Raw genomic sequence first — 26,921 nt, forward strand, 5'->3', positions numbered from 1 at the left:
CAAGATTGACAATGATGCAATGATTAGATTCATATGTACAAATAATGGCATTGTATTCACTGAAAGCCTTTTAATGCTAAGAAAGGTGAATTTAAGAATTAGCGAAAATTATTCCAACATGTTTTGTAAACTAAGAATGACTGTTTGGCCTTATTCACGCATGTTGGGTAAACCACTGATGATTGATGAGCCTTATTCACGCATGTTGGGTAAACCACTGATGATTGATGAGCCTTATTCACGCATGTTGGGTAAACCACTGATGATTGATGAGCCTTATTCACGCATGTTGGGTAAACCACTGATGATTGATGAACCTTATTCACGCATGTTGGGTAAACCAAGAATAATTGTTAAGCCTTATTCACGCATGCTGAGTATAAACCTCGGCTGATTGTTGAGCCTCATTCACGCATGTTGGGTAAACCAAGGATGATTGATGAGCCTTATTCACGCATGCTGAGTCAACCTCGGCTGATTGTTGAGCCTCATTCACGCATGTTGGGTAAACCAAGGATGATTGATGAGCCTTATTCACGCATGCTGAGTCAACCTCGGATGATTGTTGAGCCAATGGTTGCTATAAAAGCTGTCAGGACATACTGTGGTGACAATCAAGTACTTCTCATGTCGTGGGCGAAAGGAAGAGGTAATAATGATCATAGTGATACTTGATGTTTTAAAAGGATTCAGTGGACAAAACTAATCTATTTTTGAGAAGGAATGGGTGGTTGATATGCATGTGAGGCCTTTATAAGTTAATGCAAAATTAATTTCAATATGTGGAATCAAAACCTATTTTAAAACATATAATTTCTGATACTGAATTATTCATCCAAATACACTATGTCTTAACTCAAAATTATTGATAAAGTATGCTTTTCTCAATATTGTTTATTTACTAGGCAATAATTACTTTATGATTTACTTGGTCTATCTATGTAATATATAATTTTTTTTCAAATAACTGTATTGTACATTACACAAATATTAATATTGATGTTGATGAATAAATACCTTTTAATGTATAATTAATTATTTTAAATCCCCGATAATATAAAAAGTGTTTGTTGATATGGCTAAGAATTCTTTTTTAAGTTTTTGTAATGTACTGTAGAAAGCTTTAGTGATGTTCCGTAGAAAATTATTGAAAATCATGAAAATATGTCTCTGGAAACTGTAAAAATTTTTGTAACAGTAAAAATTTTGTCTTGGATAAATTTGTCATAGCAAAATGATTAAAGTTTTGTTCCAGAGAATGAGAGAAAGTTTGTGAATGAGATAGTTTGTGTTTTGTGAGTATGTATATATGCGAATGAGAGACTGATTATTGTTATTATATTCTTCAGAGAACATAATAATGTATGAAGTTATCTGATATAACAATGTATTATTATCATGTTGGTACAGAGAACTTGTGCATGTACCATGGCAACATGTATATACATGTGTCTGGCAGCATGTATATACAGGTGAATATAAATATGCCTGGTAGCATGTATAAACAGGCGTGTTTATGTGCCTGACAGCATGTATATACATGTGCCTGGCTGCAGGTATATACATGTGCCAGGCAGCAGGTATATACATGTGCCTGGCAGCAGGTATATACATATGCCAGGCAGCAGGTATATACATGTGCCAGGCAGCAGGCATATACATGTGCCAGGCAGCAGGTATATACATGTGCCGGGCAGCAGGTATATACATGTGCCGGGCAGCAGGTATATACATGTGCCAGGCAGCAGGTATATACATGTGCCAGGCAGCAGGTATATACATGTGCCGGGCAGCAGGTATATACATGTGCCGGGCAGCAGGTATATACATGTGCCAGGCAGCAGGTATATACATGTGCCAGGCAGCAGGTATATACATGCTGATAGGCACATCGAGATCAACTACACCAGCACTATTTTTGTGTGTGAGGTTTGCTCGATGTAATCTGGTGTAGGAGCAACGTGCCTACCATGACTGTGCCATATACAATCTATATGGTACAGTCATGGTAGGGATGTTGGTCTGTATAATATAATATAATACCTATATTATAGATATTACCTCGTTTTGATACTGAAACCTTTCCCTTAAGGTGTAAGGCACTACGGGCTCACCATAGCCCGTGTTACCTGGAACTTTTTGTTTCAGGTAGCGAATCTTTAACAACAACAACAACAACCTTAAGGTGTGTAATTATCCCTAGATAGTGTACTACACAATGCACTCGGCACCCAGATTCCAACTACCAACAGTACATAGTACACCACTGGAACACCTAATGACAAATCATGTACTTGTTGTCAAACTGTCATAACACCTGATGACAAATCCTGTACATGTTATCAAACTGTCATAACACCTGATGACAAATCCCGTACTAGTTGTCAGACTGCCAAATCCCCTGATGACAAATCCTGTACTTGTTGCAGGCGATGAGTCACAATAACGTGGCTGAAGTATGTTGACCAGACCACACACTAGAAGTTGAAGGGACGATGACGTTTCGGTCCGTCCTGGACCATTGTCAAGTCGATTGTGAGATTGTGATTGTGAGTCACAATCGACTTGAGAACGGTCCAGGACGGACCGAAACGTCGTCGTCCCTTCAACTTCTAGTGTGTGGTCTGGTCAACCTGTACTTGTTGTCAAACTGTAAAAACCGCTGATGACAAATCCCATACTTGTTGTCAAGCCCGCTACTATACAATACACCAGCCCATCTTGCAACACATTCTTCATAATAAATAACACATTATGCACCACACTCGTCCGTCTTGCAACACATTATTCACTACACCCGCCCATCTTATATAACATTATTCACTCACCCATCTTGCAACACCGTATTTATTACACTTATCCTTCTTGCAACACATTATTCACTACACCCACCCATCTGGCAACACATTATTCACTACACCCGCCCATCTGGCAACACATTATTCACTACACCCGCCCATCTGGTAACACATTATTCACTACACCCACCCATCTGGCAACACATTATTCACTACACCCACCCATCTGGCAACACATTATTCACTACACCCACCCATCTGGCAACACATTATTCACTACACCCGCCCATCTGGCAACACATTATTCACTACACCCACCCATCTGGCAACACATTATACACTACACCCACCCATCTGGCAACACATTATTCACTACACCCGCCCATCTGGCAACACATTATTCACTACACCCACCCATCTGGCAACACATTATTCACTACACCCACCCATCTGGCAACACATTATTCACTACACCCACCCATCTGGCAACACATTATTCACTACACCCACCCATCTGGCAACACATTATTCACTACACCCGCCCATCTGGCAACACATTATTCACTACACCCGCCCATCTGGCAACACATTATTCACTACACCCGCCCATCTGGCAACACATTATTCACTACACCCGCCCATCTGGCAACACATTATTCACTACACCCGCCCATCTGGCAACACATTATTCACTACACCCGCCCATCTGGCAACACATTATTCACTACACCCGCCCATCTGGCAACACATTATTCACTACACCTGCCCATCTGGCAACACATTATTCACTACACCCGCCCATCTGGCAACACATTATTCACTACACCCGCCCATCTGGCAACACATTATTCACTACACCCACCCATCTGGCAACACATTAGATTATTTTTGTTTTGTTTTAATTTTTTTAATAAGCAAATATTTATGCTCAATTTGTTTTATTAAAGATAGACCTTGATAAATACTGGTTAACGAACAATGATTAATTTATGGAACAAATTACTGGGTAACATAATAGCCGTGGGGTAGTTTGATTGTTTCAAGCGTAGGCCAGACATATATTCGAATGAGTCTATTTGGATTTAAATACGAGTTGCTTCCTATGGGCCAATAGGCCTCCAGCTGTTTCCTTTATTCATATATAATTCATAATATTTATTTGTTTTCAGCATGGTTGTTGAGGCAGCGTGATGAGTGAGGATAGTGAGGTCTAGCAGGACCTGAGAATGAACAGATGGACCAACAACTACTACACACAGAGGAGCCAAGGTGGAGTGCTTGAGGAGCGTTACCCGCGCCCTTTAGGCACCTCCAGCCTCTCCGCCGTCAGCCACCAGCGGCCCTTCACTGAAGCAAGGTCGAGGAGTGATGCAGTGTCCTACCTGTGGGTCTTCAGGGTAGTACATCTCACTGCCATCACTCTCAGGTCATTCATTGAGCGTCAAGGTATCCCGGTACTCAACATTCAGCAAGTCTCCCACAGGGAGTCAAAATACAAGTCGTTCCTAGTGACGGTGAAGGAGGAGGACGCAAGTGCATTACTTCACAGGACCTTCTGGCCGGGACTGGTGTCCTGCAGGTTGTGGTACAACAGTGCCGATAGATGGCGTGGGAGACCCCTCACCACGCGCGCCAGCAGGGGACCCACCACTGCCCATCACCGCCGTGGTAAGACCATATATACACAACACACACGCATCCACTCAACTTTTTCACTATATATTTCATACACTTATCAGTTCCGGCAGCGGACAGAACGTGTGGGAGTTTATTCTGTAGAATACTTAGATAAACAGAATATTCTGTTTAATACTTAAAAAAAATTAGAGAAAATATATTAATTCAGGAAAACTTGGCCTACTAGGCAAATCGGACCTTGCATAGTAGGCCGAGTACGACGTTCTGGCTACTAGGTACAACATATATATATATATATATATATATATATATATATATATATATATATATATATATATATATATATATATATATATTAGTATATTTTGGTAGCAGTCTTTCCTGTAGACATATATTATTAAATATGACCGAAAAAGTAAGATTAATAATCCTAACACGAATTTTCTCATTCTTTCGTACATTTCTTTTCACTGTTGGTGGTAATTCAAAAATCAATTCTCCAAAATTCATTTTTATTTCGAGTCTGACGCGACACTTGAGCGCGTTTCGTAAAACTTATTACATTTTCAAAGACTTTAGTTAACACATACACAACTGAATAGAACTTACACATCTCCGATTTTGTTTATATCTACATTTGAGTGAGGTGGATGGGGTGAGGTGGTATTTAATAAGGTATTAATTTCATCAACACAAGACAGAACACGAAACAATGGGTTTTGAATAGAAGTGATTGTAGAAAGCCTATTGGTCCATATTTCTTGATGCTTCTATATTGGAGCGGAGTCTTGAGGTGGGTAGAATATAGTTGTGCATTAATTGGCTGTTGATTGCTGGTGTTGACTTCATGATGTGTAGTGCCTCGCAAACGTCAAGCCGCCTGCTATCGCTGTATCTATCGATGATTTCTGTGTTGTTTACTAGGATTTCTCTGGCAATGGTTTGGTTGTGGGAAGAGATTATATGCTCCTTAATGGAGCCCTGTTGCTTATGCATCGTTAAACGCCTAGAAAGAGATGTTGTTGTCTTGCCTATATACTGGGTTTTTTGGAGCTTACAGTCCCCAAGTGGGCATTTGAAGGCATAGACGACGTTGGTCTCTTTTAAAGCGTTCTGTTTTGTGTCTGGAGAGTTTCTCATGAGTAGGCTGGCCGTTTTTCTGGTTTTATAGTAAATCGTCAGTTGTATCCTCTGATTTTTGTCTGTAGGGATAACGTTTCTATTAACAATATCTTTCAGGACCCTTTCCTCCGTTTTATGAGCTGTGGAAAAGTTCCTGTAAAATAGTCTAATAGGGGGTATAGGTGTTGTGTTGGTTGTCTCTTCAGAGGTTGCATGGCGTTTCACTTTCCTTCTTATGATGTCTTCGACGAAACCATTGGAGAAGCCGTTGTTGACTAGGACCTGCCTTACCCTACAGAGTTCTTCGTCGACTTGCTTCCATTCTGAGCTGTGGCTGAGAGCAAGGTCGACATATGCGTTAACAACACTCTTCTTGTACCTATCACGGCAGTCGCTTTTGGCATTTAGGCACATTCCTATGTTCGTTTCCTTAGTGTAGACTGCAGTGTGGAAACCTCCGCTCTTTTCCATGACTGTTACATCTAGAAAGGGCAGCTTCCCATCCTTTTCCATCTCGTAAGTGAAACGCAGCACGGAACTCCGCTCAAATGCCTCCTTCAGCTCCTGCAGATGTCTGACATCAGGTACCTGTGTAAAAATGTTGTCAACATACCTGCAGTATATGGCCGGTTTCAAGTTCATGTCGACTAAGACTTTTTGCTCGATGGAGCCCATGTAGAAGTTTGCAAACAGGACACCTAGGGGAGAACCCATGGCAACCCCATCTACTTGTTTATACATGTGCCCATCCGGGCTCAAGAAGGGTGCCTCTTTAGTACAAGCTTGTTGACTTACTGCGGGGCACACGGGCCACAGGAATAAGAGCCTCGTTGGACGTAGAATCGCTGTTCACCAACGTACCAGTGGACGAGACAATCGGGATGATAGCCGACAGAGTGTATCGTGATCCAGCCTGTACTCCTCTTGACATACCAGAAAATATCCTAAGGAAACTACTCCAAGCTTGTACTAAAGAGGCACCCTTCTTGAGCCCGGATGGGCACATGTATAAACAAGTAGATGGGGTTGCCATGGGTTCTCCCCTAGGTGTCCTGTTTGCAAACTTCTACATGGGCACCATCGAGCAAAAAGTCTTAGTCGACATGAACTTGAAACCGGCCATATACTGCAGGTATGTTGACGACATTTTTACACAGGTACCTGATGTCAGACATCTGCAGGAGCTGAAGGAGGCATTTGAGCGGAGTTCCGTGCTGCGTTTCACTTACGAGATGGAAAAGGATGGGAAGCTGCCCTTTCTAGATGTAACAGTCATGGAAAAGAGCGGAGGTTTCCACACTGCAGTCTACACTAAGGAAACGAACATAGGAATGTGCCTAAATGCCAAAAGCGACTGCCCAGATAGGTACAAGAAGAGTGTTGTTAACGCATATGTCGACCGTGCTCTCAGCCACAGCTCAGAATGGAAGCAAGTCGACGAAGAACTCTGTAGGGTAAGGCAGGTCCTAGTCAACAACGGCTTCTCCAATGGTTTCGTCGAAGACATCATAAGAAGGAAAGTGAAACGCCATGCAACCTCTGAAGAGACAACCAACACAACACCTATACCCCCTATTAGACTATTTTACAGGAACTTCTTTTCCACAGCTCATAAAACGGAGGAAAGGGTCCTGAAAGATATTGTTAATAGAAACGTTATCCCTACAGACAAAAATCAGAGGATACAACTGACGATTTACTATAAAACCAGAAAAACGGCCAGCCTACTCATGAGAAACTCACCAGACACAAACAGAACGCTTTAAAAGAGACCAACGTCGTCTATGCCTTCAAATGCCCACTTGGGGACTGTAAGCTCCAAAAAAAACAGTATATAGGCAAGACAACAACATCTCTTTCTAGGCGTTTAACGATGCATAAGCAACAGGGCTCCATTAAGGAGCATATAATCTCTTCCCACAACCAAACCATTGCCAGAGAAATCCTAGTAAACAACACAGAAATCATCAATAGATACAGCGATAGCAGGCGGCTTGACGTTTGCGAGGCACTACACATCAAGAAGTCAACACCAGCAATCAACAGCCAATTAATGCACAACTATATTCTACCCACCTCAAGACTCCGCTCCAATATAGAAGCATCAAGAAATATGGACCAATAGGCTTTCTACAATCACTTCTATTCAATACCCATTGTTTCGTGTTCTGTCTTGTGTTGATGAAATTAATATCTTATTAAATACCACCTCACCCCATCCACCTCACTCAAATGTAGATATAAACAAAATCGGAGATGTGTAAGTTCTATTCAGTTGTGTATGTGTTAACTAAAGTCTTTGAAAATGTAATAAGTTTTACGAAACGCGCTCAAGTGTCGCGTCAGACTAGAAATAAAAATGAATTTTGGAGAATTGATTTTTGAATTACCACCAACAGTGAAAAGAAATGTACGAAAGATTGAGAAAATTCGTGTTAGAATTATTAAAATTCGTGTTAGAATTAATAATAATAACCAAAGATACCTTACAAGCAGAACTTATTGCAGAAGGAGGAAAGAATCGAGGCAACTACAGAAGCACCATACTGTCCCACGAGCTCAAAGCGGCAGTTAAGAGCCTTTGTGACAACAAGGAGATTGTCGTCAGGAGAGGTGACAAGTCGCCAATATACGTCATTCTTAAAAATGAAGAATATCTGGCGAAAATGAACCTCATACTCTCTGACCAAACTAAATTCCAAAGGGTAACGAAGGACACTACAGCCGAATTGAAAGCAAAGGTCAACAAATTGATCGAAACTGTGAACGACAAGAAATCCGGACTCCACCTGCCAAAGATTATTGGGGAATACAAACCTGAATACGCGTATGGAAATGTCAAGACACACAAGGCTGGAAACCCACTTCGGCCAATCATCAGCCAGACACCCACACCTACGTACAGACTGGCGAAGCGACTCAACGGCTTGCTGACTCCTTATGTCCCTTGCGCCTTCAGCCTGACGTCTCCAAAGGAATTTGTTGACTTACTGCAGGGAACACGGGCCACAGGGATAAGAGCCTCATTGGACGTAGAATCACTGTTTACCAACGTACCTGTGGATGAAACAATCGGGATGATAGCGGACAGAGTGTATCGTGATCCGGGGTGTACTCCTCTTGACATACCAGAAAACATTCTAAGGAAACTACTCCAAGCTTGTATTAAAGAGGCACCCTTCTTGAGCCCAGATGGGCACATGTATAAGCAAGTAGATGGGGTCGCCATGGGTTCTCCCCTAGGTGTCCTGTTTGCGAACTTCTACATGGGTACCATCGAACAAAAGGCCTTAGTCGACATGAACTTGAAACCGGCCATATACTGCAGGTATGTTGACAACATTTTTACACAGGTACCTGATGTCAGACATCTGCAGGAGCTGAAGGAGGCATTTGAGCGGAATTCTGTGTTGCGTTTCACTTACAAGATGGAGAAGGATGGGATGCTGCCCTTTCTAGATGTAACACTCATGGAAAGGAGCGGAGGTTTCCACACTGCAGTCTACACTAAGGAAACAAACATAGGAATGTGCCTCAACGCCAACAGTGACTGCCCAGACAGGTATAAGAGGAGTGTTGTTAACACTTATGTCGACCGTGCTCTCAGCCACAGCTCAGGATGAAAGCAATTCGATGAAGAACTCTGTAGGGTAAGGCCTATAGTCAACAACGACTTCTCCAATGGTTTCGTTGAAGACATCATAAGAAGGAAGGTGAAACGCCATGCAACCTCTGAAGAGACAACTAACACAACACCTGTACCCCCTATTAGACTATTTTACAGGAACTTCTTTTCCACAGCTCATAAAACGGAGGAAAGGGTCCTGAAAGATATCGTTAATAGAAACGTTATCCCTACAGACAAAAATCAGAAGAAATAATTGACGATTTACTATAAAACCAAGAAAACTGCCAACCTACTCATGAGAAACTCTCCAGACACAAAGTAGAACGCTTTGAAAGAGACCAATGTCGTCTATGCCTTCAAATGCCCACTTGGGGACTGTAAGCCTCAAAGATCTCAGTATATAGCCAAGACAACAACATCTCTTTCCAGGCGATTAACGATGCATAAGCAACAGGGTTCCATTAAGGAACATATAATCTCTTCCTACAACCAGACCATCACCAGAGAAGTCTTAACAAAAAACACAGAAATCATTGATAGATACTGCGATAGCAGACGGCTTGATATCTGCGAGGCACTACACATTAAGAAGTCAACACCAGCAATCAACAGCCAATTAATGCACAACTATATTCGACCCACTTCTAGACTCCGCACCAATATAGAATCATCAAGAAATATGGGCCAATAGGCCCTTTGCATTTACTTTCATTCTTCCCCTTTAACTTTACCCAATATTACCCAATATTTCGTGTTCTATCTTGTGTTGAAAGTTTGTTTTTACCTCATCCAAAACTGTTGTAACATATCACCTCACCCAAATGCAGGTATATAAAATGAAAAGCCATTTGAATTATAGCATAGTAAGAAATCTGTTTTAGTGTTTGCAGGTTATAGTTGTGTGTGTGTAAACTAAAGTCTTTGAAAATATAATAAGTTATTACGAAATGCGTTCAAGTGTCGCGTCAGACTAGAAATAAAAATGAATTTTGGAGAACTGATTTTTCAATTACCATCGGCAGTGAAAAGAACCATAAGAAATATTAAGAAAATTCGTGTTAGAATTATTAATCTTACTTTTTCGGTCATATTTAATAATATATGTCTACAGGAAAGACTGCTAGCAAAATATACTAATATATATATATATATATATATATATATATAATATATATATATATATATATATATATATATATATATATATATATATATATATATATATATATATATATATATATGTAATATATATATATATAATATATATATATATATACACATATATATATATATATATACACATATATATATATATATATATATATATATATATATATATATATATATATATATATATATATATATATATATATATATATATATATATATATATATATATATATATACAAATATATAGTTATCTACCTAATTTGGTAACAGCGAGTGTCGACCTGCTGACATTTGTGTCAGCTCTATAATAAACAAATGATGTTTTCAGAACGGGTGTCGGACACGGACGAGTTGCTGGATGATGACAAACGCCGGCAACGAGGCAGTGGAAGGCGACCATCCACCACTGGTACACGTCAAGTGGTAGACGACCAACTCCTGCGAGGCAGCAGCAGGCGACCAACTGGCATAAGTAAGGTGGTAGACGACCAGTTCCAGCGAGGCAGTAGTCGACAACCAACTGGAGTAAATAAGGTGGTCGACGACCATTTTCAGCGAGGCAGCAGCCGACGACAAGCAGGAACAAGTAAGGTGGTCGACGACCATTTCCAGCGAGGCAGCAGCCGGCGACCAACTGGCACAAGTAAGGTAGTTGACGACCAATTCCAGCGAGGCAACAGCAGGCAACCAACTGTCACAAGTAAGGTAGTAGACGACCAGTTCCAGCGAGGCAACAGCAGGCAACCAACTGTCACAAGTAAGGTAGTAGACGACCAGTTCCAGCGAGGCAACAGCAGGCGACCAACTGGCAAAAGTAAAGTGATAGACGACCAGTTCCAGCGAGGCAACAGCAGGCGACCAACTGGCACAAGTAAGGTGGTAGACGACCAGTTCCAGCGAGGCAACAACCGACGACCAACTGGCACAAGTAAGGTGGTAGACGACCAGTTCCAGCGAGGCAACAACCGACGACCAACTGGCACAAGTAAGGTGATAGACGACCAGTTCCAGCGAGGCAACAACCGACGACCAACTGCCATCGACAGACGTCAGGAGGTATTACCCACAGCTTCTGCTCACATTCCTCTACACTCAGACAATAATTCCAGGAGAAGAGAAGAGAACGATAAACAGTTACACAACAATTATTATGACATTTTTAGGAACGACGAAAAAGTCAATAAAGATAAAAGCAAAGTAAAGACAAGTAATAACTTACGAGTAGACGGCGCTAAATCAGGAATAAGAAAGACAAGAACTGCCAGCAGTGGCAGAAATACTCATCAAGAAAACAGACGTCATGAAGGGAGAGAAGCGCCAGCGAAGGGTAAACACAAGGCTGGCAGTGAAGGTGATGAGAGGAGCCCTGATCATGAGAAGAAGAATGAGAAGTTCGAGCTCAGAAAAGAACCTGTAAAAGGAAAGGAAAAGTTTGAACAGAAAAATAAAGAACTGGGTAGAGATAACCCGGAGCGGAGTACCTCTTACAGGAACCAGCGGAATGTTGATGTTGAAGATGTTGAAAGGAGCAGACGCACTGCTGGCAGAGCTGTGACTGGCAGAGCAGTGACTGGCAGAGCTGTGACTGGCAGAGCTGTGACTGGCAGAGCTGTGACTGGCAAAAGAAACGTCACTAAAACTAAGCACGTTAACAGTCAGAACTGGAACCATGGACCCAGGCCTCGTGACGCTCCTCGGAAAAATACTTCAAAAAGAATGACTGGGAACCCCAAGCACTCCAGCACCATCGCTGTTATAAACAACGAAGTCAACAAGGGTACAGAGGAACCAGTACAGTCATATACCAACTGGTTAGTGCCTCTGAGTACTTTGTTAATCCTCTCGTCGGAGGAAGTGGTTGCCAGGCTGCTGGGCCCTCACTACGACCAGCTCCTCACGCAGAACGACATATCCGACGACGAACTTTTCTTAGGAATTAAAGTGTTGGCTCACGCATCGCGGGCCAAGTGTAGCTCCGTCATCATGCGCCGCCTCCTCCACAAGATCTGGCAGCCTCCCATAATTAATCTTATCAAAACGTTTTCAGTCACAGTGGAAAGGCGATATCCAGAGAGGGCGGAGAGGTATTTTTGGGACCTGGCTGAGTTTTTAGACGCATATATTACTAATGATATGAGCATAAACGGCATGCCTAGCTTGTTTAGCACCTGTTTATCAGAAGTTTTGGCTCTGAGTTACAAGTCCTATGTGGGGGACAACCTGGTGAAGGTGTACAAGAAGATGCAGGATCAAGTGGCCAAGTCCAGCAAGTAGATGCATGACCAGGTGGCCAAGTCCAGCAAGTAGTACGAGTCCCGTGTCTAAGTGGGACGAGTCTCAAGGCCAGAGTGAACACCACGTACGTGTGTGTGTGTGTGTGTGTGTGTGTGTGTGTGTGTGTGTGTGTGTGTGTGTGTGTGTGTGTGTGTGTGTGTGTGTGTGTGTGTTTGTGTGTGTGTGTGTGTGTGTGTGTGTGTGTGTGTGTGTGTGTGTGTGTGTGTGTGTGTGTGTGTGTGTGTGTGTGTGTGTGTGTGTGTGTGTGTGTGTGTGTGTGTGTGTATGTGTATGTGTGTATGTGTGTATGTGTGTATGTGTGTGTGTGTGTGTGTGTGTGTGTGTGTGTGTGTGTGTGTGTGTGTGTGTGTGTGTGTGTGTGTGTGTGTGTGTGTGTGTGTGTGTGTGTATGTGTATGTGTGTATGTGTGTATGTGTGTATGTGTGTGTGTGTGTGTGTGTGTGTGTGTGTGTGTGTGTGTGTGTGTGTGTGTGTGTGTGTGTGTGTGTGTGTGTGTGTGTGTGTGTGACGAGTCTTGGGCCAGAGCGAACACCACGTGTCTGAATATGATGTGGTTCGTGGCAGAACGAACACCAGGTTTCTGTGTGGGACTAATCTCGAACCAGAGTGAACACCAGGAGTCTGTGCGCAAAGTATCATATCAGAACAAGACCATCCGTGAAAGCCTGGTTATGATCGCCCAGTGCGATCATACCTAGGCATAACCCATGATACACAGGCGATACTGGCCCGACCAGCTTGATATAAGTGAAGAAAATATACCAAGAACAACATGGACGTCTGACACGAGATGGTTCCCGGTCTTCAAGATTGATGTTACTGAAGGACCAGGCTCCTGGAGGAGGATCACAGCTGTTCTTCAGGTCTCCACAACAGATGTTACTGAAGGACCTGGCTCCTGGAGGAGGATCACAGCTGTTCTTCAGGTCTCCACGACTGATGTTAATGAAGGACCAGGCTCCTGGAGGAGGATCACAGCTGTTCTTCAGGTCGCCACAACAGATGTTACTGAAGGACCTGGCTCCTGGAGGAGGATCACAGCTGTTCTTCAGGTCGCCACAACAGATGTTACTGAAGGACCTGGCTCCTGGAGGAGGATCACAGCTGTTCTTCAGGTCTCCACGACTGATGTTACTGAAGGACCAGGCTCCTGGAGGAGGATCACAGCTGTTCTTCAGGTCTCCACAACAGATGTTACTGAAGGACCTGGCTCCTGGAGGAGGATCACAGCTGTTCTTCAGGTCTCCACGACTGATGTTAATGAAGGACCTGGCTCCTGGAGGAGGATCACAGCTGTTCTTCAGGTCGCCACAACAGATGTTACTGAAGGACCTGGCTCCTGGAGGAGGATCACAGCTGTTCTTCAGGTCGCCACAACAGATGTTACTGAAGGACCTGGCTCCTGGAGGAGGATCACAGCTGTTCTTCAGGTCTCCACGACAGATGTTACTGAAGGACCAGGCTCCTGGAGGAGGATCACAGCTGTTCTTCAGGTCTCCACAACAGATGTTACTGAAGGACCTGGCTCCTGGAGGAGGATCACAGCTGTTCTTCAGGTCTCCACAACAGATGTTACTGAAGGACCAGGCTCCTAGAGGAGGATCACAGCTGTTCTTCAGGTCGCCACAACAGATGTTACTGAAGGACCTGGCTCCTGGAGGAGGATCACAGCTGTTCTTCAGGTCGCCACGACAGATGTTACTGAAGGACCAGGCTCCTGGAGGAGGATCACAGCTGTTCTTCAGGTATGTTATTAACAACATTCTATAATAACTATCGTTGCTTAGGATACAAACTCACACTTATGTATTTGCGTATTTTATGTAAACATTTATACCAAGTCTTTCCCACTCTCCTGAGTGCTTTGTCAAGTAAGTCTCGTCCTAAACATGCACTCAGACCTTGACAAAGCCCTCTGGAGAGTGCCAGGGACTTGGTGTAAATCTTTATATAAAATACAGAAATCTATGTTTTGATTTTATCCTATGTTGTTATGTCTGTGAGAAATCACTACCATTACTTATAATCTTTGTAGTTATTATGTCTGCGAGAAGTTACTACCATTACTTATAATCTCTGTAGTTGTTATGTCTGTCAGAAGTCACTTCAATTACTTATAATCCTTTTAGTTATTATGTCTGTGAGAAGTTACTACCATTACTTATAATCTCTGTCCTCATCTAATTGTACTCACCTAATTGTGCTTGCGGGGGTTGAGCTTTGTCTCTTTGGTCCCGCCTCTCAACTGATGTACAGATTCCTGAGCCTACTGGGCTCTATCATTTCTACATTTGAAACTGTGTATAGAGTCAGCCTCCACCACATCACTGCCTAGTACATTCCATTTATGAAATGAGGAATTCGATTAAGTCTTATTAAAGTGAGGAAAATACTGGTATTCACTGTCACGCAGGACAGAGGGTCATACATAAGACAATAGGTCTAAACTGTAGGCGGAAGCACATATATATCATGGTTACAATCAATGTTTTAATGTATGGATATGTGAAAACAACTTTCTATTGTGCACTGCCTCACAAGGGCAGGGATGGGTTCATAAGTGATACAGCTTAGAAGTAATATAAATAAAAATTGTTCTTCATTCTTTAAAACGGACAAGCAAAGTTTGGATAAGTGGTTACGATGTCGTCCAGAACACCTGAGTCAATAAAATAGTTACACAGTTGGTGGTACAAGAGGCCAGGAGGTCTAAAGTCCTTTACGGTTTCACATTCAACAATATAGTTTCACATTCAACTAGTGAATGCATCAAAGGTTTATCACAGAGTTTACAATCTGGGTATTCTGGTAGTGGCTCAGCCTCACTAACCTGCCAGATGTGTCTATAGCCAAGGGGAATTAGCGCAATGACTACATCACATTGCCTGCTCCGGTTACTGTGCTGACCATACAAATACCTATTATTACAAAACTTGTCATAACTTTTAATACTGCAGCTTTCAGGTCTCTGGGCATTTCTTAGTTCTTCTAAATCTGAATTAATTTCTTTAATTTGTATGTTTCTAATAATTGCATTAGATAGTCCAAAATCATAATCAATGTTTTCTTTCCTGCAAGCCTCATTGGCCAATCGATCTACAAAGTCATGTTTTCCAACTCCAACATACGATGGTATCCACACAAATTTTATACAATAGTTATTATCATTGGCAAAAATTACATTCCATTTAATATTACAAGCTACTTCCGACATACATTGTGATGGGTTATTTAAGGACTGCAGAGCACTTTTAGAGTCACAGAAAATAACTCCACCACTATTGAGCTTAAGGTATTCAGTGGCTAGATAAATGCCCAATAGCTCGGTCTATGTCGTGCTTCCCCAGTTGGCATAATTCTTACCACCACGAACGGGAGCATGAAAGTTTTTCAAGGGTTGTGTTAATTTTTTTTTTGGCATTGATTGTGATTTTTTTTTATGGAGACGCGAAGTGCATTGAATTTCACCTGGAACCATCGACGGGTCCCAGTGTGTTGGAAAATAGCGAACATGGATATTTTCCTTGGATGCACAATTGACTCTACACGAACCCCCCCAACTTCTCCCGACATATCAACCCCTGGCCGCTCCATGTCCACCTAAGGCCGCCCCATACCTATCCCAACCCCAGGGTACCCCATATCTACCCCAGACCGACCCATATCCACCTAGGCCGCCCCATGTCCATCCCAACACCAGGCCACTCTATATCCACCCAGGCTACCCCATGTCCAACCCAAGGCCGCCCCCATACCAATCCCAACCCCTGATTACCCCCAGATCCACCCCAGACCGCCCCTTGTCCACCCGAGTCTGCCTCATATCCACCCCAGGCCGCTCCATGTCCATCAAAGGCCACCCCATATCCACCCCAGGCCGCCCCATGTCCACCCCAGGCCGCCCCATATCCACCCCAGGCCGCCCCATATCCACCCCAGGCCGCCCCATATTCACCCCAGGCTGCCCCAAGTCCACCCCAGGCCGCCTCATGTCCACCCCAGGCCGCCCCATATCCACCCCAGGCCGCCCCATATCCACCCCAGGCTGCCCCAAGTCCACCCCAGGCCGTCCCATGTCCACCCCAGGCTGACCCATGTCCACCCCAGGCTGACCCATGTCCACCCCAGACCGACCCATATCCACCCCAGACCGACCCATATCCACCCCAGACCGACCCATATCCACCTCAGGCCGCCCCATATCCACCCCAGGCAAGCCCATATCCATACCAACCCCTGGCTGTCCCATATCCGTCCTACACTCAGGCCGCCCATATCAACCTCAATCCCTATCCAACCCATATCCTCCCCAATCCCGGACCAACCCATACCAACCTCTCCCTGCCCAAAATTCCCCCCTTCCCTCCTCATCCACTCCCTATTCTTCGTCCCCCCTTATCACCTTCCCTCCTACTTTCCCTTTTCACAGCTCCAACCCCTTCGACCAACCACCACGACCGATGGTAGCCAAACTCCCTCTTCTACTCGCTCACCTTCCACCGACCCTACTCCTCACTCCCTTCCCTCCCCCTCCCCCACCCCCCCCCTCTCCTTCACCCCTTCCCTCCCCCTACCGATGTTGACTTCCAAGGATTTGCTTGTGGAAGTAGCAAGCGGGCGTCTGGTAGGCGCAATAATTTTAAGGATTTATGTTGGAATTGTTATGGCCGAGGCCATTTTAGAGTTTCGTGTACAGGTGTACGGATTAAGACAGACCCATGACGGACTAGTAATTATGAAGGCAGGCAGACTTTTGTTGTGAAGGTCGAAGGGGTGCGATTGACAGCTTTTGTGGACACCGGAAGTCAGGAAACTCTGATTAAAAAGTCAGCCTTCAGCACACTGAAAGATGCACGTCTTAAGTGTAGTGAGAAACAGTTAACGGCAGTCAATGGAGAAAAGATTGATATCTGGGGGCATAGTACCATTAACTTTGAAATCAATAGGGAATTTTACCCTCATACATGCACATTAGTTTAAAATCTTGATTTTTCAGGGTCCATCCTCATAGGGATGGACTTCTTGTCCCACTTTAATTACTCCCTGTCTGCGAGGAAAGGTGCTCGGAACTGCTGATTTCGGCTGGGACAGATTTTCTACCCAGTTGAGATGGTCAATCACCCCCCAGTTGTTGCTTCAATTAAGAGGAAGCCGAAATTTAACATAAATTATCCCAAATTGCTTTTTCAGTTTCTTCCAGACACCGATAGGTCATTTGTGTTACATGCATTGACCAAGCAATATTGCCGCCCACATTTTGTTAAATTCCTGAAAGTATTCGTGGGCCGTCACATCTTACCAGGTACCACCCTTCAGGTAGCTGGAAGATGTAACCGGCTATTAATTTCCACTACTAGTGCTTGACAAAGGTACCCTTATTCCAGTCGTCAACCTCTCCCATAAGACTTATCGGTTCAGAGTCGGAGATAGAGTATCTGAGGCTATGATTGTAGAGGACGCTGAAATTTATCAGCATAAAAGCAAGGGAGAGATGCCTGCCAGCACAGCACAATGTAGTGCTTTAAATGTAACGGAGGGACATTCAAAGAACAAGTACGAGATGATTTAAAAAAGTAATATACATGACGTAGATAAGTTAATCTCGGCACTGGACTTACAACATGTCTCTCAAGCACACAGGAAACTGTTGAGAGGGGGTCTTACGCGAATTCCCTAGACTATTTGCCACAGATGATGATCAGATTGATCTCCTGGACCGGATTGAGCACACTATTCCTACAGGTGACCACTCGCCGGTGGTCACCCGACAGTGGAGACTTCCGGAACAGACAAAGGATGTTATCAGGGTTGAGTGCCAGAAAATTTTGAGGCAAGACATGATAGAGTCTAGTACGTCACCGTGGCTATCTCCTGTTGTGTTAGTTCACAACAGGACAACAGGTAGTTATCGCTTTTGTGTGGACTACCAGAAGGTAAACGAAATAACTAAAGGTGATGTGTATCCTTTACCCCGAATTCAGGAGATAATAGATCAATTTGGAGCTGCCAAGTATTTTTCCATTCTTGATGCAAAATCAGCCTTTTGGACAATACCAGTGGCTGAAAAGGACAGGGAAAAAACAGCGCTCTCTGATGGCAAGCATACCCACCAATTTTGTAGGATGCCTTTTGGCCTAAAGACAGCCCCTTCGTCATTAACTTTATCTTCAGTCTAGTTTTGGGAAGGCATTCATTAGCGTACCTGGATGATGTTGTGATATATTCCAGGATGTTTGAAGAACACTTACGAGACTTAACTGAAACTTTTACTTTGTTAGATCGGGCGGGTTTCAAACTTAATACACAGAAGTGCATCGTGGCAGTGCAGAAATTCAAATTTCTGGGATTCCAGATGAGCCCAGATGGTATTCGACCTGACCCAGACTCTTGCCGCGCCATTGCTGAAATGCCTACTCCAAGGACAGCAAAGGACGTGCGCAGGTTTTTGGGAGCGGGCAGATACTTTCGTCATCACATTGAAGGTTTCGAGAGTATTTCAGCACCCTTTACCTAACTCACAAAGAAAAATACAAAGTTTGTTTGGAAACCAGAACATGATGTAGCTTATGGTAAAATGAAGAGTCAACTTATTACGTCCCCGGTACTGGCCATACCTGATTTTGATAGAGTGGAAGGTACCCACTGACGCCAGTGGTATAGCTATTGGCGGGTGTTTAATACAGCGAGATACAGAAAATCTCAACCATCCGGTGGCCTATTTCAGTAGAAAGGTCAAGGGACCAGAAGTTCGGTATTCGGCCACGGATCGGGAGGCGCTGGTAGAGTCAGTTAGATATTTAGAGCCATATCTATTTCAGCGGCATTTTGTAATCTACACTGACAATCGAGCCTTAACACGCATTTTTAAGAAACGTACTAAATGCCCACGAATGTCACGCTGGTCTCACGAACTGTCGGCACACTCATCCCAGATACCCTACAAGCCTGGGCCGTCACATGTAGTGCCAGATACTGTAAGTAGGAACATCGCTACTATTAACGTCAACCAGAATATTGAAAACATTTCATCTGAGAAAATGAGAGAATTCAAGATGAGCGAACCTAGGTGGAAAGATATTATTGAATATTTGGAAGGGAGAAAATTATCCTTCCAAATTGACCTTCTGGTCAACATACTTCAGCCACGTTATTGTGACTCATCGTCTGCATCCTTCCAAGAACCGCAGATTACCGATACTTGATATCAAGTTGAAGGACGGGGTCCTGTACTACGTAAATAGTCAAAAAGATAGGGCAGTATTTCAATTGGTTATTCCAGACGCATTACGGTCGTCGGCATTAAAGCTGGCACATGCATCTAAGGTTGCAGGTCACCCAGGTATCTTTAAAAGCCACTTGAGAGCAAAGTCTCTTTTTTATTTCCCAGGGTTGCTTTCTGAGGTAATTCACTATGCGAAGTCGTGTCTCCACTGTCAAAGGAGAAAAGGTACCGTGAAGGTACAAGCTCCTTTGCAGGAATTTCCGGAAATTTGTAAACCCTTAGATCGGGTGGAAGCTGATTTGATTGATCTCCATTACAATCATTCAGGCAAGAGGTACGTGTTGGTACTGGTGGACCATCTGTCCAGATACACTACACTAATTTCATTACTTCAGAAAGATTTTCGTATGGTTACAAATGCGTTCTTGCGTAGGTTTGTAACTGTATTCGGGCCTCCTAAAGTTTTAGTCTCTGACCGGGGTCAGGAATTCAACGGGAATATTTTTAGGGAAGTTTCTAGGATATTAGAGACAACATCAGCTTTTACAACAGCTTACCACCCTCAAGCAAACGGGATGACGGGACATACTAATCGTTCAGTTAAGGATTTTTTATTGTTGCCGCCGAAGGCGGCTAGTTTATTGTGCACCCCATACTCATCCTGTGAGCGGTAGCGCAAAAGCATTACAGAGGGAACAAAAGGTCTTTATCAGACCTCATCTTAGATTATTACATAAACAATTTCTTCAATCCTTCACACCTTATAGATACAATGTCAGCTAGTTACAGAGAAAGTGCTATTACAAGAGCTACATATTTACAGTAAGTCATCATACATTAATGGTAGGTCTTGTCGTTAATACATAATAGTTTGGCCAATGGGGATATTACAGAGTCATAGGGGAGCTTCTGTTTATTATTAGTCCTCACAATACACTACTTGTTTCTGAATCTCATATGTCGTTCATCTACTGGAAGCAAAATGTGGGTATGACACTGTACTTGTTCTTATGAGATTCAGAGGCCGCCATTGTTCTTTTGTACTTTATCAGTCTGCAGTTTCAGGAAAGCAAGTATGTCTACATACCGGTTGTAGTGCTTTATTACAGCTTCTTTTTCCTCTTCAGTCAGCACATCACCTGTCACCATTTCTTTAAATGTGTCACGGCGGAACCATCTGGGATGTGGCGTGCGCGGCCCGAGGCGGGCATCCACGTCCAGTTGAACTTCGTCACTATCACTATAAGCGTCACTGGTTTCACTTTGTTCTTTACCACAATCACTTTCAACATTTCCACTACTGTATTCCTTCAAACAGAGTTTATTAGACCCGGTATCAACATCTTGATCGTCATCACCATTAAAGTTCTCACCCTCAGTGTCACTACGTTCATTATCAGGATCAGTTGCGCCATAATACTCACCGACAGCACTATGCGTTTCTACGTGGAATAGTTTACCTCTGTTCATAGCGCACTGCGTTGATGAGGCTGGGGTGTGGGGAGCCGTGGTGGGAGAGCCCAGCTGGTGTGAGGGCTGGGACACACCCTGCTGGGGTCTGCCCCGGGGTGCTGGCCGCATGGGAGCACATGGTGGTACCCCAGGTTGGTGTGGCCTGCACTCAGTTATTAATACTCTCACAGTGTCCTGAAGAGTGGTTATCATCGTCTTTTGGTGCATGATTTCCTTATTTTGTTCGGTTATCTGCTTGGTCAGGTTTTCCACAATTTTGTTTTGTTTTTCTACTGTATGCATAAGCTCACTAATTTTCTGTGCCTGATCCAGGCCCCCCGACCAACATGAATTGGTAGGGCCTACAACTGTGTCACGCGAGCTACTAGCCGTGGCGTTGGAGTGGTTGGGTAAGGGAGGGGAGTGTGACGGAGTGACCGGTGGGGGCACAGCAGATGAGCCAGGGTGGTTACTGGCGCCCCCAGCTGGTGTACCCCGGGCAGCCCGTCTCGGCGGGAGTGAGGTACAGTCCCCATGCCAGGCGGGAACTCCCTCCATGTGAAAGTTTGCACACCTCAGTTTTAGTGCACCACCCTTTTTAGCATCACACACAGACGTTGCATGCTTTCCGGCACAGTGGCCACACCGCTCATCATTCCAACAGTTCCTTGCAACATGATTCCACCGTTGCACTTGTAACACCTGCTCCTGGGAGGGGTGTAAATCTTCATTGTTAGTTGCCGATAAGCACATGGAACAGTAAATCTTTCCGGCGGAGTCTCTTCGCTGGTCCAGTTGGCGAGAATAGTCTCTCTGCCCTTTGTTCTTTTCGCATTGAAAATATATTCATGCTGCTCTACCAGTGTGTGATCCTGGTAGAGGTCCAGACCAAAAATGATGACGGGTGTCCTGTGGGTATGAGCAGGCGGTGGTGGTTTCCTCATTGTTATACCAGCAAGCTCTTGAGTACAGAAATATTGCACCATCTCATCAGTAATGTTCATGCGAACATGGTTTGCATGTCTATTCGCCAACTAATAGCCACCACCAGGGTGTTTTTTGGCTGCCTCAGCCAACCATGCATATTTTGCTGCAGTTCCCGTGCCCGAGGGAAACTGCAGGTTGGTTCTTTTCTTCTCATGGTTACAATTTATTATATTTTTGACTCCTTGTGTCTTCCTCCGGGACGATACAGTTGTCCAAGGAGTTTCGTCACTATCAGGCTCCTCCTGTCCAGCATTTGAGTCCACTGTGAAAGATACCATGCTTGTATCTTCCTCGTGTAGACCACTTGATGTACTAGCACTCTGGTGTGAGGCCACTGAGGCAGCACCTGCCTTAGAGGCAGCAGTCGCCATGCCTCGAGTGTCGCCTGGGCAGGTTCACAGCTGCACACAGCACGAACCACAGAGTTACACATCAACCACACAGCAAAGGGACTCCAATCATATCGCACGATCAGAAGGAAAGATTTACACACTGTTTATGCATGCAGAAGCACTGCTAAGAGGCGGGGCACGAGGAGTTAGGCCTTTCTGCTCCACATAAGCGCGCTTGTTTTCAAGGTCACTCAGTCCGAGCTAAGATTCTTGCCAAATGTATAATTTTGTCACATGTGTAGCTCCTTAGTGTGCACAAACACCTTCTGCATACAGTGTAATAAAACTAACCACTGAAAAATTATATATAACACAAAATATATGAATCAGCAAAATTATAAATTAAATATGAAATCTGGTATGCACATGACTTGAAACTGGAGTTATGTAAATTAATTGGATCAGGTAAAGCATAGTAAATTTTATCATAAAACTGAGAGATGTAAATTTCATGAAAATAATTACACAAGTATACAACACTCAACATGTAGTACAATATGATACTTAATAATGGATAAAATGTAGACAAATATACACAAAAGAATTAACATGTAATGCAGAACATGTAGCAATAAGGCATCAAGAATTTAAAACAAATTAACTTTCTGTAAATGTGTAAATAATAATAATAATAATAATAATAATAATAATAATAGAAAAAAAACACTGTGGAAAGAATACAAGAATATTCTGCAATGTTATAGCAACTGCTGTAATTAGCTTATAATAAAGTTATAGAGTACAGTACTATAAACACAGATCATGTAACATTTAATATAAAATGCTAAAGGAAACTCCAGATTAAGGTCTAGGGAAAACATAAAATTTGTCTATAATGCACTTCAACTGCTGAAAAAAAAACAATATTATTTATACTTAATACACTGCACCAGAATGTACTTGGAATCACTTAACATAACATTACTAATGAACAATGGAACTTGTAGCACCAAACACCACAAAAAGGAATTGAGTGAGGAATGGGCAGCTAATTCCTCTTATCAAGTCACTGGAGGAAAGAATATTTGATATACAGGGTTATTTCCTTATTAAATCGCAATTAATGTATAGCACAGAGTGTACCAGCTATAGTTTACTTAGCTTCGGGCTGTGGTATCCTCAGAACAACTTTGGCTATCGTGAAAAACAATCCATGAGGAGTCGTGTGGGGAGGGGGGGGGGGGGGGGAGGTGAGTGGCGATATGCTTGCAATCCTTGCTGAACATGATGCAAACTCATGGGACGAACACCTGCCCAATGTTCAGTTGGCTTTGAATACTGTCATCCATCAGTCGATTAACACCAACCCCTTCTTTTGTTTGCTGGTCATTCATGAAATTTCCCCTCAGGACTGCTTAACAGACATGATATTGCATACACTGAGGACTACCCTTCAGAGGTTCTCAGTAAAAGGAGGAATGCTTGGAGTATTGCGGCCGAAACTTCTAAGAAAGCACAGGATCGTTATGCTCAATTTTATGACAAGAAAGTGCGACCGGAGGAGCCGGTCGGCCGAGCGGACAGCACGCGGGACTTGTGATCCTGTGGTCCTTGGTTCGATCCCAGGCGCCGGCGAGAAACAATGGGCAGAGTTTCTTTCACCCTATGCCCCTGTTACCTAGCAGTAAAATAGGTACCTGGGTGTTAGTCAGCTGTCACGGGCTGCTTCCTGGGGGTGGAGGTCTGGTCGAGGACCAGACCACGGGGACACTAAAAATAGCCCCGAAATCATCTCAAGATAACCTCAAGATAACCCCTAGAGTTGAAGGAGGGTAGCCTCGTGATGAGGGTAAATGAAGCTGCACGTCAATCAGAGTAGGAAACTAGCTCCTAGATGGCGGGGGCCGTATAAAATCATAAAGAGGGCGGGCCCGGTCAATCTGGCCATAAAAGGGATATTTGAGAATCAGGTGGAAAGAATAATTCATGTCAATAAATTGAAACCGTATCATGCTAGAGAGGAATTAGAACTGCCTTCAGCAGGTCTAATTCCTGACTCTACGTTACTTGACTCTACGTTATTTTGACTCTACGTTAATTGAGTTATTAGTCAGCGGTGCTGACTAATGACTCAAGTAACGAGTAAAGTGGAGAGGATGAAGATGACTCTCTGTCACCTCTCATCAGTAGTCAAGTGCACTCTCGTCACCCCATGGTAACAAGACCTCGCACTGTACTGTAAAAAGTAAAGTAACTCCCTTGGTTAGTATCATTTAGAATTCATTAAAGTTTCCTGTAGAGGCAATGATGTGTATTTATTAAATGTGCTTAACTTGGGTAGCAGACTTTACTGTGCTATGGGGGTTTCCAACTTCCAACAAACCCAGAGTTATATCTATGATTCTGTCATGTTGATGTCTGTCTTTTCCCAGGTCTGAATGTTACACCTACTCAGTTGTTCCAGCCACACGTGAACCCAAGGTCTCTTCAGTAGGGTGGGATGACCACCCTAGTCTGTGAAGACCAAGGGGAAGGCACATTACACAAAGTCCTCCCCCCCCCCACCAAACCAAGTAACTCGTTAACTGGTTACTTTGGGGTGGGTGACATTACACGAGTCACCCAGCAGACACCTCACATCACTAACGAGGTTGTCAGGGTCAGTATGCTGTCCACATTGAAGCAGTCACCGGATATATCAACGTTTAACACCATCGGGGGTAGCTGTCTCAAGGTCACCACTACTCACCAGCTGCGTTATCAAAGACTGCAGCCTGACCAGCAGTGGTTGTAGGAAAAGTCAAGAGAAGGGGAGAGCCAGTAGCAGTACTCATATTTCTCGTCCGATGGTCGATGATTACGTCGTCTGGATAACAAGAATGCGGATCTAAGGCGGTCACAGGGATAACGGCAGCATCCCCCTTCAAGGTACCGTGACTCACCATAGAAGGACGCAAAATTGCCTCCTTTGGCCTAAAGGTAATGGTAAGAGGGTATACACAGATGGTGTTTACGGCCTAGTAACCTTGTGACATCAAGAAACGCCTGAGCCATGATGGAAGTCGGGATCTCCTTGTTTTGCAAACACGCCACCTGCCTCAATGACCCTCTGACACCACTTCTGTCGCGAGACACCATTAATACGTCCAGTCCTGCTTCCCTGTGGTCAACTGTGTGGTTAAGTTTCCATCGAGACTGCCGTGTGAGCTGAGAGTGGCATGAAGATTTGGGAACTCTGGAGCGAGGTCAATTGTCGAGCTACAGTTATCTACAGTTGTCACTTGGCACTCAGCTCTAGGACATTCTGTTGTCCTTTCAAAAGTACCAAGAATGGAGTACAAGAGGACCAGGAACAAGGACCAGACTACATCAACGATTGGCAGAAGCCGGAATGACATTGACTACACGTCAGTCATCTTACAACATCGGTATTTTTTTTTTTTTGCAAGAAAAATTTTTGGGAAAAGAGAGGTAAAATGTCATACTTGATAAATTGTAGTAAAGTAAGCTCTGAATACTTAGGAACGTGAATCTGGAAAAATATTGGTTAAATATTGAAAACAAGAATTATAGTTAGTGATATTCTGGAAAGTGAAATATTGAAAAATTTTCATGTATTACTCGTTCTAAATTAAAAGCCCTCTAGTGTGAAAAAATATTGCACAATACCTAGAACAAAAGGTTTCAGAAAAATATATTTTTTTTTTTTTTTTTTTTTTTTGGAGAATGTCATGGAGCTTTTGAGTGTGAGTGGAACACTTGGATGATCTCTGAGGAGTTCAGTGTTCCTCTCCTGAGTGACTGAAAGTTCAGTCTGTATATTTTCTGAAATTGTGTGTGTCCTGTTCTAGCGGAAATATGTGGATGTCTAACGAAGAGCCAATGATTTTTTGCTAGCTAGATTCTGCCGACTGATTAGGGATATTGCATTTAGTTATATCAGGTCAAGGTATAGGATATTTTGGTTTTCAATTGCATTGAATAGTTGCTGGACTGTCAGCCTGACAGTTGGGATAGATATGGTGGAATCTGCATTGATGTATTCATGATTTTTGCTGTACAATCTGCTGATTGTAATTTATTATTAGATGGGGGTAGCTTTTGGGATTGTTGTAGAGGCATGGGCTCAATCTTTTGTATAAAGTAAGGATTTGGATACTAAACCTCATGTTTTAATGGTGTTAAAAAACAAGGTTGATTAAATACATTTATAGAGTTTGGATCATATGTTTTACAGGGAGCACAAGCTAGTGGAGTCAAAGGGAACTTTTACCTGG

The 26,921-nt window shown here is 43.4% G+C and overlaps 3 protein-coding genes across 3 annotated transcripts; 2 read left to right on the forward strand and 1 right to left on the reverse strand.

Annotated features, from left to right (window-relative positions):
* The first annotated feature begins 3,988 nt into the window (after window positions 1-3,988).
* Window positions 3,989-12,871, forward strand: LOC138350595 (micronuclear linker histone polyprotein-like). The gene is made up of 2 exons (XM_069301618.1): window positions 3,989-4,466; window positions 10,685-12,871. Exons 1-2 carry the CDS (start codon window positions 4,025-4,027, stop codon window positions 12,628-12,630), a joined length of 2,388 nt encoding a protein of 795 aa, XP_069157719.1. The 5' UTR covers window positions 3,989-4,024; the 3' UTR covers window positions 12,631-12,871.
* Window positions 12,872-13,464: 593 nt separating this feature from the next.
* Window positions 13,465-14,421, forward strand: LOC138350596 (uncharacterized). The gene has a single exon (XM_069301619.1). The coding sequence runs from the start codon at window positions 13,465-13,467 to the stop codon at window positions 14,419-14,421; it is 957 nt and encodes a 318-aa protein (XP_069157720.1).
* Window positions 14,422-16,372: 1,951 nt separating this feature from the next.
* On the reverse strand, window positions 16,373-16,900 carry LOC138350597 (50 kDa spicule matrix protein-like). Its single transcript, XM_069301620.1, has one exon. It carries the CDS (start codon window positions 16,898-16,900, stop codon window positions 16,373-16,375), a length of 528 nt encoding a protein of 175 aa, XP_069157721.1.
* Window positions 16,901-26,921: the final 10,021 nt, after the last annotated feature.

Source organism: Procambarus clarkii, chromosome 46 (assembly GCF_040958095.1).
Source record: "Procambarus clarkii isolate CNS0578487 chromosome 46, FALCON_Pclarkii_2.0, whole genome shotgun sequence".
Lineage (NCBI taxonomy): Eukaryota > Metazoa > Arthropoda > Malacostraca > Decapoda > Cambaridae > Procambarus > Procambarus clarkii.

Excerpts from the sequence above, each read along its gene's own strand:
- LOC138350595 (XM_069301618.1), top strand. The coding sequence starts at position 4,025 with ATGAACAGATGGACCAACAACTACTACACACAGAGGAGCCAAGGTGGA. Across the intron at positions 4,467-10,684 it reads CACTGCCCATCACCGCCGTG|AACGGGTGTCGGACACGGAC; the intron begins GTAAGACCATAT and ends TGATGTTTTCAG.
- LOC138350596 (XM_069301619.1), top strand. The coding sequence starts at position 13,465 with ATGTTACTGAAGGACCAGGCTCCTGGAGGAGGATCACAGCTGTTCTTC.
- LOC138350597 (XM_069301620.1), bottom strand. The coding sequence starts at position 16,900 with ATGGGACAGCCAGGGGTTGGTATGGATATGGGCTTGCCTGGGGTGGAT.